The sequence below is a fragment of the Oncorhynchus tshawytscha genome, linkage group LG29 (assembly GCF_018296145.1).
Source record: "Oncorhynchus tshawytscha isolate Ot180627B linkage group LG29, Otsh_v2.0, whole genome shotgun sequence".
Taxonomy (NCBI): Eukaryota; Metazoa; Chordata; class Actinopteri; order Salmoniformes; family Salmonidae; genus Oncorhynchus; species Oncorhynchus tshawytscha.
In genome coordinates, this window is record NC_056457.1 from 12,575,270 (window position 1) to 12,587,828 (window position 12,559).

At 41.9% G+C, this 12,559-nt stretch overlaps 1 protein-coding gene and 1 long non-coding RNA gene across 3 annotated transcripts in view; one reads left to right on the top strand and one right to left on the bottom strand.

Annotated features, from left to right (window-relative positions):
- LOC112227914 (protein disulfide-isomerase TMX3-like) overlaps window positions 1-3,737 on the top strand; it is a 66,596-nt gene extending 62,859 nt beyond the window's left edge. For both annotated transcript variants that reach the window (XM_024392913.2, XM_042308518.1), the window contains exon 16: window positions 1,352-3,737. In XM_024392913.2, the coding sequence (XP_024248681.1) occupies window positions 1,352-1,624 (273 nt within the window). In that variant the 3' untranslated portion in view covers window positions 1,625-3,737. The remainder of the gene's footprint in view (window positions 1-1,351) is intronic.
- On the bottom strand, window positions 781-3,517 carry LOC121841305. The gene is made up of 2 exons (XR_006080269.1): window positions 3,380-3,517; window positions 781-1,543 (listed from the first exon to the last, which is right to left on the bottom strand). It is a non-coding gene; the product is annotated as an uncharacterized LOC121841305 (long non-coding RNA).
- Window positions 3,738-12,559: the final 8,822 nt, after the last annotated feature.

Consider the following 12,559-nt stretch of genomic DNA (forward strand, 5'->3'; position numbering starts at 1 on the left):
TCAAGCATGCCTCACTAAAATCTGTAATGGGAAAGAAGGATGTCGTTATTTTTTTCAGTCTGAATGTCATTATTTTTTATTGTGAAGCACTCAGTTGTTTCTTTTGAGTAGTGCCCCTGCTAGCCTTGGTCACTCACAGTGAACAAGATGAGCAAGCAGCCATCACCTTGCCCTCGGAGTGCACACAAATACACATCACTGCAAGGAAGCAACGGTCCGCATTAGACCCAATGACTCATGATGCTGCGTGAGTTAGCATAGCACATCCATCTTTAGCATTACACACGCCTGGCAATTACCATCCCTCTTCTTCCCCTGGCGTTGTCGGCAGGATTTCTCTTCCTTTCCTTCCTGGATGACAGCAGCCTTTGACCGAATGTCTTGCCTCTCGGCACATTGTCTCCCCTGCTACCCGCTCTATTAAGGCCCAATGATTCACTGCCACTCATCCATATTTTAGAGGAAGACATTGTGCGTCACTGGAGTAGTGCCCTGAGCTCATCTGTGCCCATAGGTGAGGCTAATTTAGGTTGGTTTATAAGGGAATGCTGAGCAAAGAGGGCAAATTATACAGAGTCATATTTGAGGTTCCTGGGGTTGTGTGTGTGACTGTGAGGGCCGTTTAGCTTGATTTAGAAGGGAAAACTGAGCCAGGCAAGCGTAAAAAGTGCATGTTAGGTAATGATATGTTTGGCATTGAATATGTGTTTATGTTTTGGGCTTATAGAGGGCATTGTTAGGATCTAATTATCAGAGTAAAAAAACTCAACGGGTGCTATGAAAGCTTAACCAAGTTTAATTCTTCCCAGAGGATCAATACAGCTGCATTAGACAAAACATGTTTCCACCACAAGTATATATACTCCAATTTAGGCACTCCTCCTTCTCTCCAATCCTTACATCTTTTATGGTTCAACAGGAAGACGAAGTGATGGGGTAATAAAATGTCCCTTCTCCCTTAAGGTGATCTGACCTGACCTCAAACCCCTTGATGTCTAACCCAAAGATCTCCACCCATAGCAATCATGTGACTGCCTCCCGGTTACACAGCACATTCCAAAGCCATCTGGCTCCTACAGATAACAATTAACTTCTGATGAAAAAAACAGTCTATCACCCCTCAGATACCATAGTCTTACTTCTGATGTGTCATGTCTCTAGGATAGCAATGTTCCAAGTTTAACCCAGAATCCAACAGCATAAATATATTTGACTCTTTCCACTGTTCCACCCTACCTTCTGTCCACCACTGCCAAACCTCCTCTCTCTTTCTCTCTCTATCAATCTCTCCATCTCTGCCAATCTCTCAATCTCTTCTTCTTTTCCCCTGATCACCCCTCCCTCCTCTCAGTCTGTGTTTCGCAGCTCCCCAGTGCTGGGCTGTTTCCTGTTTGGTCTGCCACTGGGCGTGATCAGCCTGATGTGCTATGGCATCTGCACAGCCGAGTCGGACGATGGCCAGGAGGACATGGAGCTCATGAAGAGGGACGACGAGGAGGAGGAGGACGACGAGGAGGACGAGCCTCGGCAGGCCCCCGGCGAGCTGGAGGGCCCCGAGGAGGACGGAGAGAATGAGGAAGAGGAGGAGCAGGAAAAGAACCCGGACGACAAGAAAGCAGATTAATGCCAAGGGTAGTGGAGGCGGAGAAACAGGCCTAGTGACATACATGGAACTCAGACACATATCAACAATGTGTTGTTTTATATATTTTTCATCTTTATCATCCTTCCCCTCCCCCTACCCTACTGTTTTCTTTTCGCAGACTGTTTTTTTATTGCTATTGAATCTTATTAGTCAGTTAGGTCAGCCGCTAGGCAACGCACTAAAAAAATCATGTCCTTTATTAAATTAGCCTTTTGGAAATGGAATTACAAAGATTAGTCACTGATAAGTGTTGCAGAGAAGAAAGGAAGGAAATAAGCCACATTTTAGCTAAATGTATTATTATCATTTCTTAAACAACCACTACACAGGGTCATTCCATACTTTGAATCAGGTAGCATTTGTGTAAAAAAAAAAAGGTGACCCATTTTTCCTGTGTCCAATGGCACTGAAATATTTGATATTGATTTATACACTTTGTTCTGTTGGAATTTAGAATTCCCAAATCAAAGCTTTTGATTACTAACCCCCCGCTGAATGTTGCAATTCACCCATAGTCGACTGCAGAGGAAGTGCCCATGAAGGAAAATTTGCCATAAAATGAATACTCATGCTTTTCAAATGGAATCTCACGTTTGTAACTCCAGACACTTATTCATAGAACAGTTTACAACAGTGGAAATGATGCAAACAATCACATAGAGCCCACAATCTGGATAATGTAAGGTTGGAGGGATGTCTGGCTTATTTACCCTGCTGTAGTTTTAAATAGACACACTGTACAGTAAGTTGTTTTTTCTCTATTTTAGATGGCCAATGGTTCATGTAATGGGAGACAGGCTTAATGACATCAATATGGGTTTGTGCATCTGAAATGGCACCCTATTCCCTATATAGTGCACTACTTTTGACCAGCTTGGCCAAAAGTAGTGCCCTATATAGGGAATAGGGTGCCATTTCAGATGCAAACATGGAATGGTTATACACTTGAAGACAATGGCTGATCAGATTCAAAATGGTAGCTCTTTGCTCTCCTCTGAAAGATCTTCACCACCTGTTGTCCATCACTAGTTCTGGTAGGCTACGTTTCTGGGAAGGAAATGGTATCAGATTGCATAGAAATGCACTGAGATTACAATACAATTCAGTGTGAGTTTACTCAATGCACTGACAAAATCCTGTTGGGAGTTTTTACAGTACTTAATGACAGTACATTGCAATAAAAGGGTAATGTGGCGTTTAAAGGGGTACACTGTCGTTTACATTCTTAGTCCTACATAAGCATTGCATGACAAACAATGTATATGATATGACCTACGGTTGATGAACAATGCCAGATCAACTACTACAACGGTTTATCTTATGGATACATGGCATACTGATGTTAATGAAATGTTAGATCAAGGTCATTTAAGTATTACGAAAAACATGATCTCCAGCCCAGTGAAACTATTATATTACATAACAATTGTTACGTTTCTGTTAAACTTTTTTCTTTAGCAGATTTCATAGACGTGTTGATAGTTTAGAAACAAAACCGACACGTGCGCGACTATAGGGCAAAACAGATTGTGTTAGATTGATGACAAAATGTTATATATTTAGTCTCCAATGTTTATCGAAAACAATACATTTGCACAATGAGCACTTATCTCAAATAGATCGTTACAGTTGTTAGTTGGCTATCAAATTTGAGCCATATTAGCATAGACATGACTTCAGTCTAAGCACCTCAAAAACAAGACATGGTATCAAGAACAAGATAAAACTAGCTACCTACGATTCCCCACATGGTAGCTTCTTGTCATTGTTGCTAGTTATCTGGCCATCCAGAATCACAACATACTGCCCCATTGAAGCGCGCGCATCGTTTTCGTGACGTCAGCTAAAACATCTATTGTGCTTGTGTCTAGCGTTTAGTTGACAAAATTAGGCACCCGAACCCAAGTACTAATCTTGGTTTTCAGAAGACAACTGTGAAACTGCACTATGGAAACCAACATGCCCTTGCCTTGCATTCTGGTTATTGTAGTTGCCTACCATTCTCTGCCAAACTTTGCTCATTGGGTTTGAATTGAGATTGTCACACTTTATTACTGGTTTGAAATAAAGATTGTCCTCTTTTTCTTGTTGACTTGACGCCTGTTTGTTCTTCACTGAAACACTGTTACGTATACTTTAGAGGAGGCTGGTGGGGGAGCCATAGGAGGACGGGCTCATTGTAATGGCTGGAATGGAATAAATGGAACAGTCAAACGTGGTTTCCAAATGTTTGATAACTTTCCATTTATTCCATTCCAGCTATTACAATGAGCCTGCCCTCCTACACATGTAATACTCTCCCTCCATCTCCCTCTCATTCAATCTCCCTATATATTTTTTATATCCTCCTTCCACACTTATTTTCCCTGCTCTTTGCTATTATAATGTAATTCTAGGTAGACACATCTACTCAATTATTGCTGATATAATCAACTTTGGGAGATCTACGTCTGGCAGAGGCTAATTGCATTACTTTCAATGCAAAACTAATTTATTTCCTTTCCCGAGGGAACAACAATGTACAAAAGTCAAACTCCCAAGACTTGACTCCAGAAAAGGAAAAGGCACCTCATAGGCCTTCAAACTGTAAAGCCCCCATGCAAAAGGAGTTGGAAATATGAAACTCAAAATACATTGCATTTTCCCCTTAGATGAGTGCGGTTTGTTTTTCCAGGTCTGATTTAAAGGAGAAGACAACATTTTCCTTTGGGTTGTCATTAGATGGATGAATTACGACCAGAATGGGAGATAATAACTACACTAGAATCAGTGCCATTGTGTGTTGCTCATGAAAAAAAGTAATTCATCGCTCAATTACCTCGCCCTATAGCGAGAACGAGTTTCATTGTGTGTTAAATGAAGGAGGCGAGCTCGCTGTCTCTAACTACCCCTGCAAAGACTTTCACAAAACCGACTATCTAAATCACTGGACAAGGGTGATTACGTTTCGGCTTCAGTTTCTTACCTATGCTGCATGTTTAAATAGCAAACAAATAAGGCCGGACAAAGTTGAATTACTGTTTAACGGATGCCCCGCCTCACTTTTCTCCACACCCCGAAAAAAAAATCAGAGGTGTTATTTTTTGGCCAATACATGCGGCTCTTTGTTTATAATGCACTGTCTGCTCTCCCTTGAGGCTTTCCCAAGCTGACGCCCAAGAGCCCAAACAGCATCACACAGAACCCAAACCGGCTGCGCGCTTGCGCATAAATTAATTTGAATGGTGATCCATCTAAACTGTAATTGTATTACCACACAACCGGCAACAAAGTTCCTCTTTCAATCATCCACGTAGGTATAAACATTGAGGAGATGGCAGTGGGTACCTGCTTCTATAAACCAATGACGAGATGGGAGATGCAGGACTTTCAGCGCGATCTGCGTCAGAAATAGGAATGAGTTCTATTTTAGCCCTTGGCAAAGCAGACGCACGTTGGCGCGCGCGAACAGTGTGGGTGCAATAATTGAATAACATGGATTTCTAAATTTATTTTGCGACGTCCCTCATTATAAACAAACAGTCGGTAAAATGTATGGTTATTGCATCATTTTCTGATATATTTGAAGCGATTCATTGACGAAACAAACATCTGGACTGGCCAGAGATTTGGGCATTCATCAGCAAAGACGCAGTGTAAACTGATAGTATTTTGGACAACCAAATTGAAGTCAAAATGATTGATGAAATCGAAGTGTGTCAGCTGTATGGTGATTTGCGATTCATAACTTACATTTGACCGGTATTACCAGTAGTAGTAGGCCAACCGATAACACCATGATGGAATGCACCATGACGGAATGCTTTTGAAGTGATGATGCACCGCCGAGAACAGCTAGCTTGTCCAGCAAAGTGACTGGGATCGAATTGAGTCAGCTTGCTCTATATAGATTGATGCTTCTAATTGTGCATGTTATAAACGTATTTTTTTTGTAATGAAAGGTTATACTCTATGGCTGGATTTATGTATTTTTCCCGCTGCTACATTCATTCGGCAGACCTAACTTGATTGACCCTCTTTCTACAAGGCCTACTAGTGTATGAGAGGCCTAATCGTATTTGTATGAATATTTTGTTAATGCCTAGTCTATAGAGATGCATTCAGGTAATAAACTCATGCATAATTTGAATTTGATTTACAATTATTTATTGTTCATCATTCTTGAATTTGTTAGACTATACAATTTAGTAGATTAATGAACTGATAATACATTTATACATGACTTTTTTTTACATGATAGAATATTGCATTCTATTATACATCCTGTGTGAAAAATGTTCATTAATGTTAATTTGTGTATTAATAATAATAATCTGAAAATCAGTCTGAAATTGAATATTTTGCCTATTGTTCATGTCCATATAGCCTAGAACAAGGTGGTAAAGTTGTTATTCCTTATCCACCTTATTATTTTATTTTTTTGCTCACTCACCTTACTTTTCTGGGGGGGGATCTGTTAAACAGTGAATACATGTGGTCTGGCCTAATGGTAGAATACATTCTGTAGCAATTACTTTTAGTCTCATTCACAGACCCATTTAACAGTTTGAGGTCAGCATGATGTTTAAAGTGACAAATATATTGACATAATATTTGCCAATAACAATGGTTGATATACACTGAGTATACAAAACATTAAGAAAATCCACTTCAATCAGCATTAAATCCACTTCAATCAGTGTAGATGAAGGTGAGGAGGCAGGTTAAAGAAGGATTTTTAAGCCTTGAGACAATTGAGACATGGATTGTGTTTGTGTGCCATTCAGAGGGTAAATGGGCAAGACGACAGATCTAAGTGCCTTTGAACGGAGTATGGTAGTAGGTTCCAGGCGCCCCGGTTTGTGTCAAGAACTGCAACTTTGCTGGGTCTGTGAACATAATGGCACCGGAGGAGATGGCTGCCGTTTTACGGTCCCCTGACCAAGTGTGCTATTGAGTGTGTTATTTGTAACTTATTTTGTACATAATGTTTCTGCCACCGTTGGTTATGACCGAAAAGAGCTTCTAGATATAAGGACAGCGATTACTCACCCCGTACTGGAAGAAGATAACTTTTTCTGGGTACGAGTCGGACGCCAAGGATTTACTCCAGACACTCGACAAGGCCCTCGTCCCCGTCCTTCGCAGGAGAAAGAGAAGGAGATATCGGGGACGTAGGTCTGCGTGCCTTGTAAGGATCCGACGGCGAGTGGGTAATCTGCCTTTACCATTGATCCTTTCCCACCCTGCACTGTGAATGTTTACACGGTGTGTTCAATAAAGACATGAAAACTTATAACTGTTTGTGTGTTATTAGTTTAAGCAAACTGTGTTTGTTAATTGTTGTAACCTAGATGAAGTACAGATCAAATTTTAGGACCAATTTATCCAGGTATTTCCAAAGTATTCAAATACTTTTTCTTGCCACTGTACACTCTGTCGGCAGGATAGAACAGCAGCCTCTGGTAAGACAAGGGGTGGCGGTCTATGTGTAATTGTAAACAACAGCTGGTGCATGAAGTCTCGAGGTTTTGCTCGCCTGAGTTAGAGAATCTCATGATAAGCTATAGACCACACTATTTACCAAGATAGTTTTCATCTATATTCTTCGTAGCTATCTATTTACCACCAAAAACCAATGCTGGCACTAAGACTGCACTCAATAAGCTGTATACCTCCATAAGCAAATAGGAAGACGCTCATCCAGAGGCAGCGCTCCTAGTACCCAGGGACTTTAATGCAGGAAAACTTCATCCATTTTACTTAATTTCTATCAGCATGTTAAATGTGCAACCAGAGGGAAACAAACTAGACCACCTTTACTCCACACACAGAGACACATACAAAGCGTTCCCTCACCCTCCATTTGGCAAATCTGACCATAATTCCTCCTGATTCCTACTTACAAGCAAAAACGAAAGCAGGAAGCACCAGTGACTCTGTAAATAAAAGGTGGTCAGATGAAGCAGCGGCTAAGCTACAGGACTGTTTTGCTAGCACAAATTGGAATATGGATTCTTCCGATAGTATTGAGGAGTACACCATATCAGTCACTGGTTTCATCAATAAGTGCATCAATGACATCGTCCCCACAGTGACTGTACATATGTACATACTCCAACCAGAATCCATGGATTTCAGGCAACATCCTTACTGAGGTAAAGGGTAGAGCTGCTGCTTTCAAGGAGCGAGACACTAACCCGGAAGCTTATAAGAAATCCCGCTATGCCGTCCGACAAACCATCAAACAGGCAAAGCGTCAATTCAGGACTAAGATTGAATCATACGACACCGGCTCCAATGCTCGTCGGATGTGGCAGGACTCGCAAACCATTACAGACTACAAAGGGAAGCACAGCCGCGAGCTGCCCGGTGTCACGAGCCTACCAGACTAACAAAATTACTTTTATGCTCGCTTCGAGACAAGTAACACTGAAACATGCATGAGAGCATCCTCTGTTCCGGACGACTGTGTGATCATTCTCTCAGTAGCCGATGTGAGTAAGACCTTTAAACAGGTCAACATTCACAAGACCGCAGGGCCAGATGGATTACCAGGACATGTACTCCAAGCATGCGCTGACCAACTGGCAAGTGTCTTCACTGACATTTTCAACCTGTCCCTGTCTGAGTCTGTAATACCAACATGTTTCAGGCAGACAACCATAGTCCCTGTGCCCAAGAACACTAAGGTAACACCTGTAGCCATGAAGCGCTTTGAAAGTCTGGCCATGGCTCACATCATCACCATTATCCCAGAAACCCAAGACCCACTCCAATTTGCATACTGCCCCAACAGATCCACAGATGATGCAATCTCTATTGCACTCCACCCACCCTTTCCCACGTGGACAAAAGGAACACCTATGTGAGAATGCTATTCATTGACTACAGCTCAGCGTTAACACCCATAGTGCCTTCAAAGCTCATCACTAAGCTAAGGACCCTGGAACTAAACACCTCCCACTGCAACTGGATCCTGGACTTCCTGACGGGCCGCCCCCAGATGGTAAGGGTAGGTAACAACATATCTGCCACACTGATCCTCAACAAGGGGGCCCCTCAGGGGTGCATGCTCAGTCCCCTCCTGTACTCCCTGTTCACTCATGACTGCATGGCAAGGCACAACTCCAACACCATCATTAAGTTTGCCGATGACACAACAGTGGTAGTCCTGATCACTGACAATGACGAGACAGCCTATAGGGAGGAAGTCAGAGACCTGGCAGTGTGGTGTCAGGACAACAACCTCTCCCTCAATGTGATCAAGACAAAGGAGATGATTGTGTATTACAGGAAAAGGATGACCGAGCACGCCCCCATTCTCATTGACGGGGCTGTAGTGGAGCAGGTTGAGAGCTTCAAATTCCTTGGTGTACACATCACCAACACATTATCATGGTCCAAACACACCAAGACAGTTGTGAAGAGTGCACGACAAAGCCTATTCCCCCTCAGGAGACTGAAAATATTTGGCATGGGTCCTCAGATCCTCAAAAAGATATTATACAGCTGCACCATCGAGAGAATCCTGACTGGTTGCATCACCGCCTGGTATGGCAACTGCTTGGCCTTAGACCGCAAAGCACTACAGAGGGTAGTGTGTATGGCCCAGTACATCACTGGGGACAAGCTTCCTGCCATCCAGGACCTCTATACCAGGTGGTGTCAGAGGAAGGCCCTAAAAATTGTCAGTGTCCACCACCCTAGTCATAGACTGTTCTCTCTACTACCGCATGGCAAGCGGTACCAGAGCGCCAAGTCTAGGTCCAAAAGACTTCTTAATTCTTAACAGCATCTACCCCCAAACCATAAGACTCCTGAACTGCTAATCAAATGGCTACCCAGACTATTTGCATTGCCCCCCCCCACTTTACGCATCTGCTACTCTCTGTTTATTATCTATGCATAGTCACTTTAACTCTGCCTACATGTACATATTACCTCAATTACCTCGACTAACCAGTGCCCCCGCACATTGACTCTGTACCGGTACCCTCTGTATATAGCCTCTGTATATAGCCTCACTATTGTTATTTTACTTCTGCTCTTTAATTATTTGTTGCTGTTATTTTTTATTGATCTATTTTTTACTTAACACTTATTTTTTCTTAAAACTGGGTTGTTGCTTAAGGGCTTGTAAGTAAGCATTTCACTGTAAGGTCTACTACACCTGTTGTATTCGGCACATGTAACAAATAACGATTTGATTTAATTTGTTTATGCCCAACAGTTTCCTGTGTGTATCAAGAATGGTCCATCACCCAAAGGATATCCAGCAAACTTGACACGAATGTGTGAAGCGTTGGCGTCAAAATGGGCCAGCATTCCTGTGGAACCCTTTCGACACCTTGTAGAGTTCACGCCCTGATGAGTTGAGGCTGTTCTGAGTCTGGTAGACTCAGTACATAGAGACATATACGTACTGGTTTATTTTTCAAGGCACTTGAAGCGTAGCATTCATCACTCAAAGAAATAAAGGGACAAGAAAGAGATAAGGTGGGTTGGTTAATCAATGTTCACCATGGAAACCAACCCACACGTGTACACTGAGTACTGACAGATGTCATTACATGTACAAGTAACTGCCAAAATAATGGAAACACTTGAGTAAATGAGGGATACAATGTCTACTGAACAAAAATATAAACGTAACATGTAAAGTGTCTGTCCAATGTTTCTTGAGCTGAAATAAAAGATCCCAGAAACGTTCCATAAACACAAAAAGCCTATTTCGCTCAAATGTTGTGTACAAATGTGTTTACATCCCTGTTGGTGAGCATTTCTCCTTTGCCAAGATAATCTATCCACCTGACAGGTGTGGCATATCAAGAAGCTGATTAAACAGCATGATCATTACACAGGTGCACCTTGTGCTGGGGACAATAAAAGGCCACTCTATAATGTGCATTTTTGTCACACAACACAATGCCACAGATGTTTCAAGTTTTGAGGGAGCGTGCAATTGGCATGCTGACTGCAGAAATGTCCACCAGAACTGTTGCTAGAGAATTGAATGTTCATTTCTCTACCATAAGCCACCTCCAATATCATTCTAGAGGCCTAATCACCAGACATGTCACCCATTGAGCATGTTTGGGAAGTTCTGAATCGATGTGTATGACAGCGTGTTCCAGTTCCCTCCAATATTCAACAACTACGCACAGCCATTGAAGAGGAGTAGGACAACATTCTACAGGCCACAATCAATAGCCTGATCAACTATATGTGAAGGAGATGTGTTGCGCTGCATAATGCAAATGGTGGTCACACCAGATACTGACTGATTTTCTGATTCACGCCCCTATCTTTTTTTTAAAGTTATCTATGACCAACAGATTCCCACACATGTGAAATCCACAGATTAGGGCCTAATAAATATATTTCAATTGAATGATTTTCTGAACTGTAACTCAGAACTGTAACTCTGTAAAATCTTTGAAATTGTTGTGTGTTGCGTTTTATATTTTTGTTCAGTGAATATTGAAATGTGCTTCCACACAGGTGTGGTTCCTGAGTTAATTAAGCAATTAATATCCCATCATGCTTAGGGTCATTTAAAAAAATGCTGAACAGGCCATTATTTTGGCAACCATTGCTATGCCCCCATAAGATCACAATGTCCCATTTCACAGGACACAAGTGGTCATTGAATGGTTTGATATGGCATGAAAATGATGTAAACTGTATGCCATGGCCATCTTAGTCACCAGATCTCAACCAACTTGAACGCTTATGGGAGCTTCTGGAGCGGGGCCTGATACAGCGTTTTTCACCATCATCAACAATACACCAAATGATGGAATTTCTCGTGGAAGAGTGGTTTCGCATCTCTCCAATAGAGTTCCAGACTCTTGTAGAATCTATGCCAAGGTGCATTGAAGCCGTTCGTGTTTCCTTTAATTTGGCAGTTACCCATACCTGTACTTCCTTCTTTTCCCTCCATTATGGTTGATGGTTGACTACTACCACTACAGACTGTCTATCTGTTTCCTATTATATTCACTCATTACACAAACACTTGACAACTTCAGCCTTTCCAAATACTAGTCCCTCAATACAGTACAAACGGCTGCCTGTCTCTGTTATTGTGTTGCGTTCTCTATCACTCATTCAAAAGAGATGAACACCTAAGATAAGTTTCACATAGCCCTTTTCGAGTAGGTTTCTGGCTGCTATTTTCTGTCCAATTATCAAAAGTTCAAACGGCTTTAATAGTGTCTTGTCAGTTTGTAGATGACATTTTAGGAAATTTTCCTAGGGCAGAGTGAATGTGTGGGAATATGGGGCGGTCGGCTGTCTTATCAAAGATGTCACAGATGCTCATGCAGTAACAATAATCGCATGCACGCACGCACACGCACACGCACACACACACACACACACACACACACACACACACACACACACACACACACACACACACACACACACACACACACACACACACACACACTCCCATTGGGATGTACCTGTCATGGGACTTGAAAACAGACTTTAAGGCAGATGAATGTTTCACCCCTTTCAAAGCACTCAAACATAAATCATCAAATCAAATCACTTAAAAAATCACTTAGCACTCTACTAGGGTACACATTTGGCTGGAACTGAATCCATTCCAAATGTGAATGACACCTATCATCTGTGTTTGTTTACATTCATTGTAATTGATTTATTAAATGCAGTGACATTTTCACTGAGATAATGCATTGAACCCTCATGGCAGGTTTTGTGAAATGGATTTTAATGAATAGTAATGTTTTTAGAGGTATTGTTATGCATCTGATGTACTGTCAACTCCTTCCATTAGTGTTAGCCTATGATTATACACTGAACAAAAAACGTCAATCCAGAGCATCACAAACATGCTCAGCGGGTGACTGGTCTGGTGAGTATACAAGCCTTGAAAGAACTGGGACATTTTTAGCTCCCAGG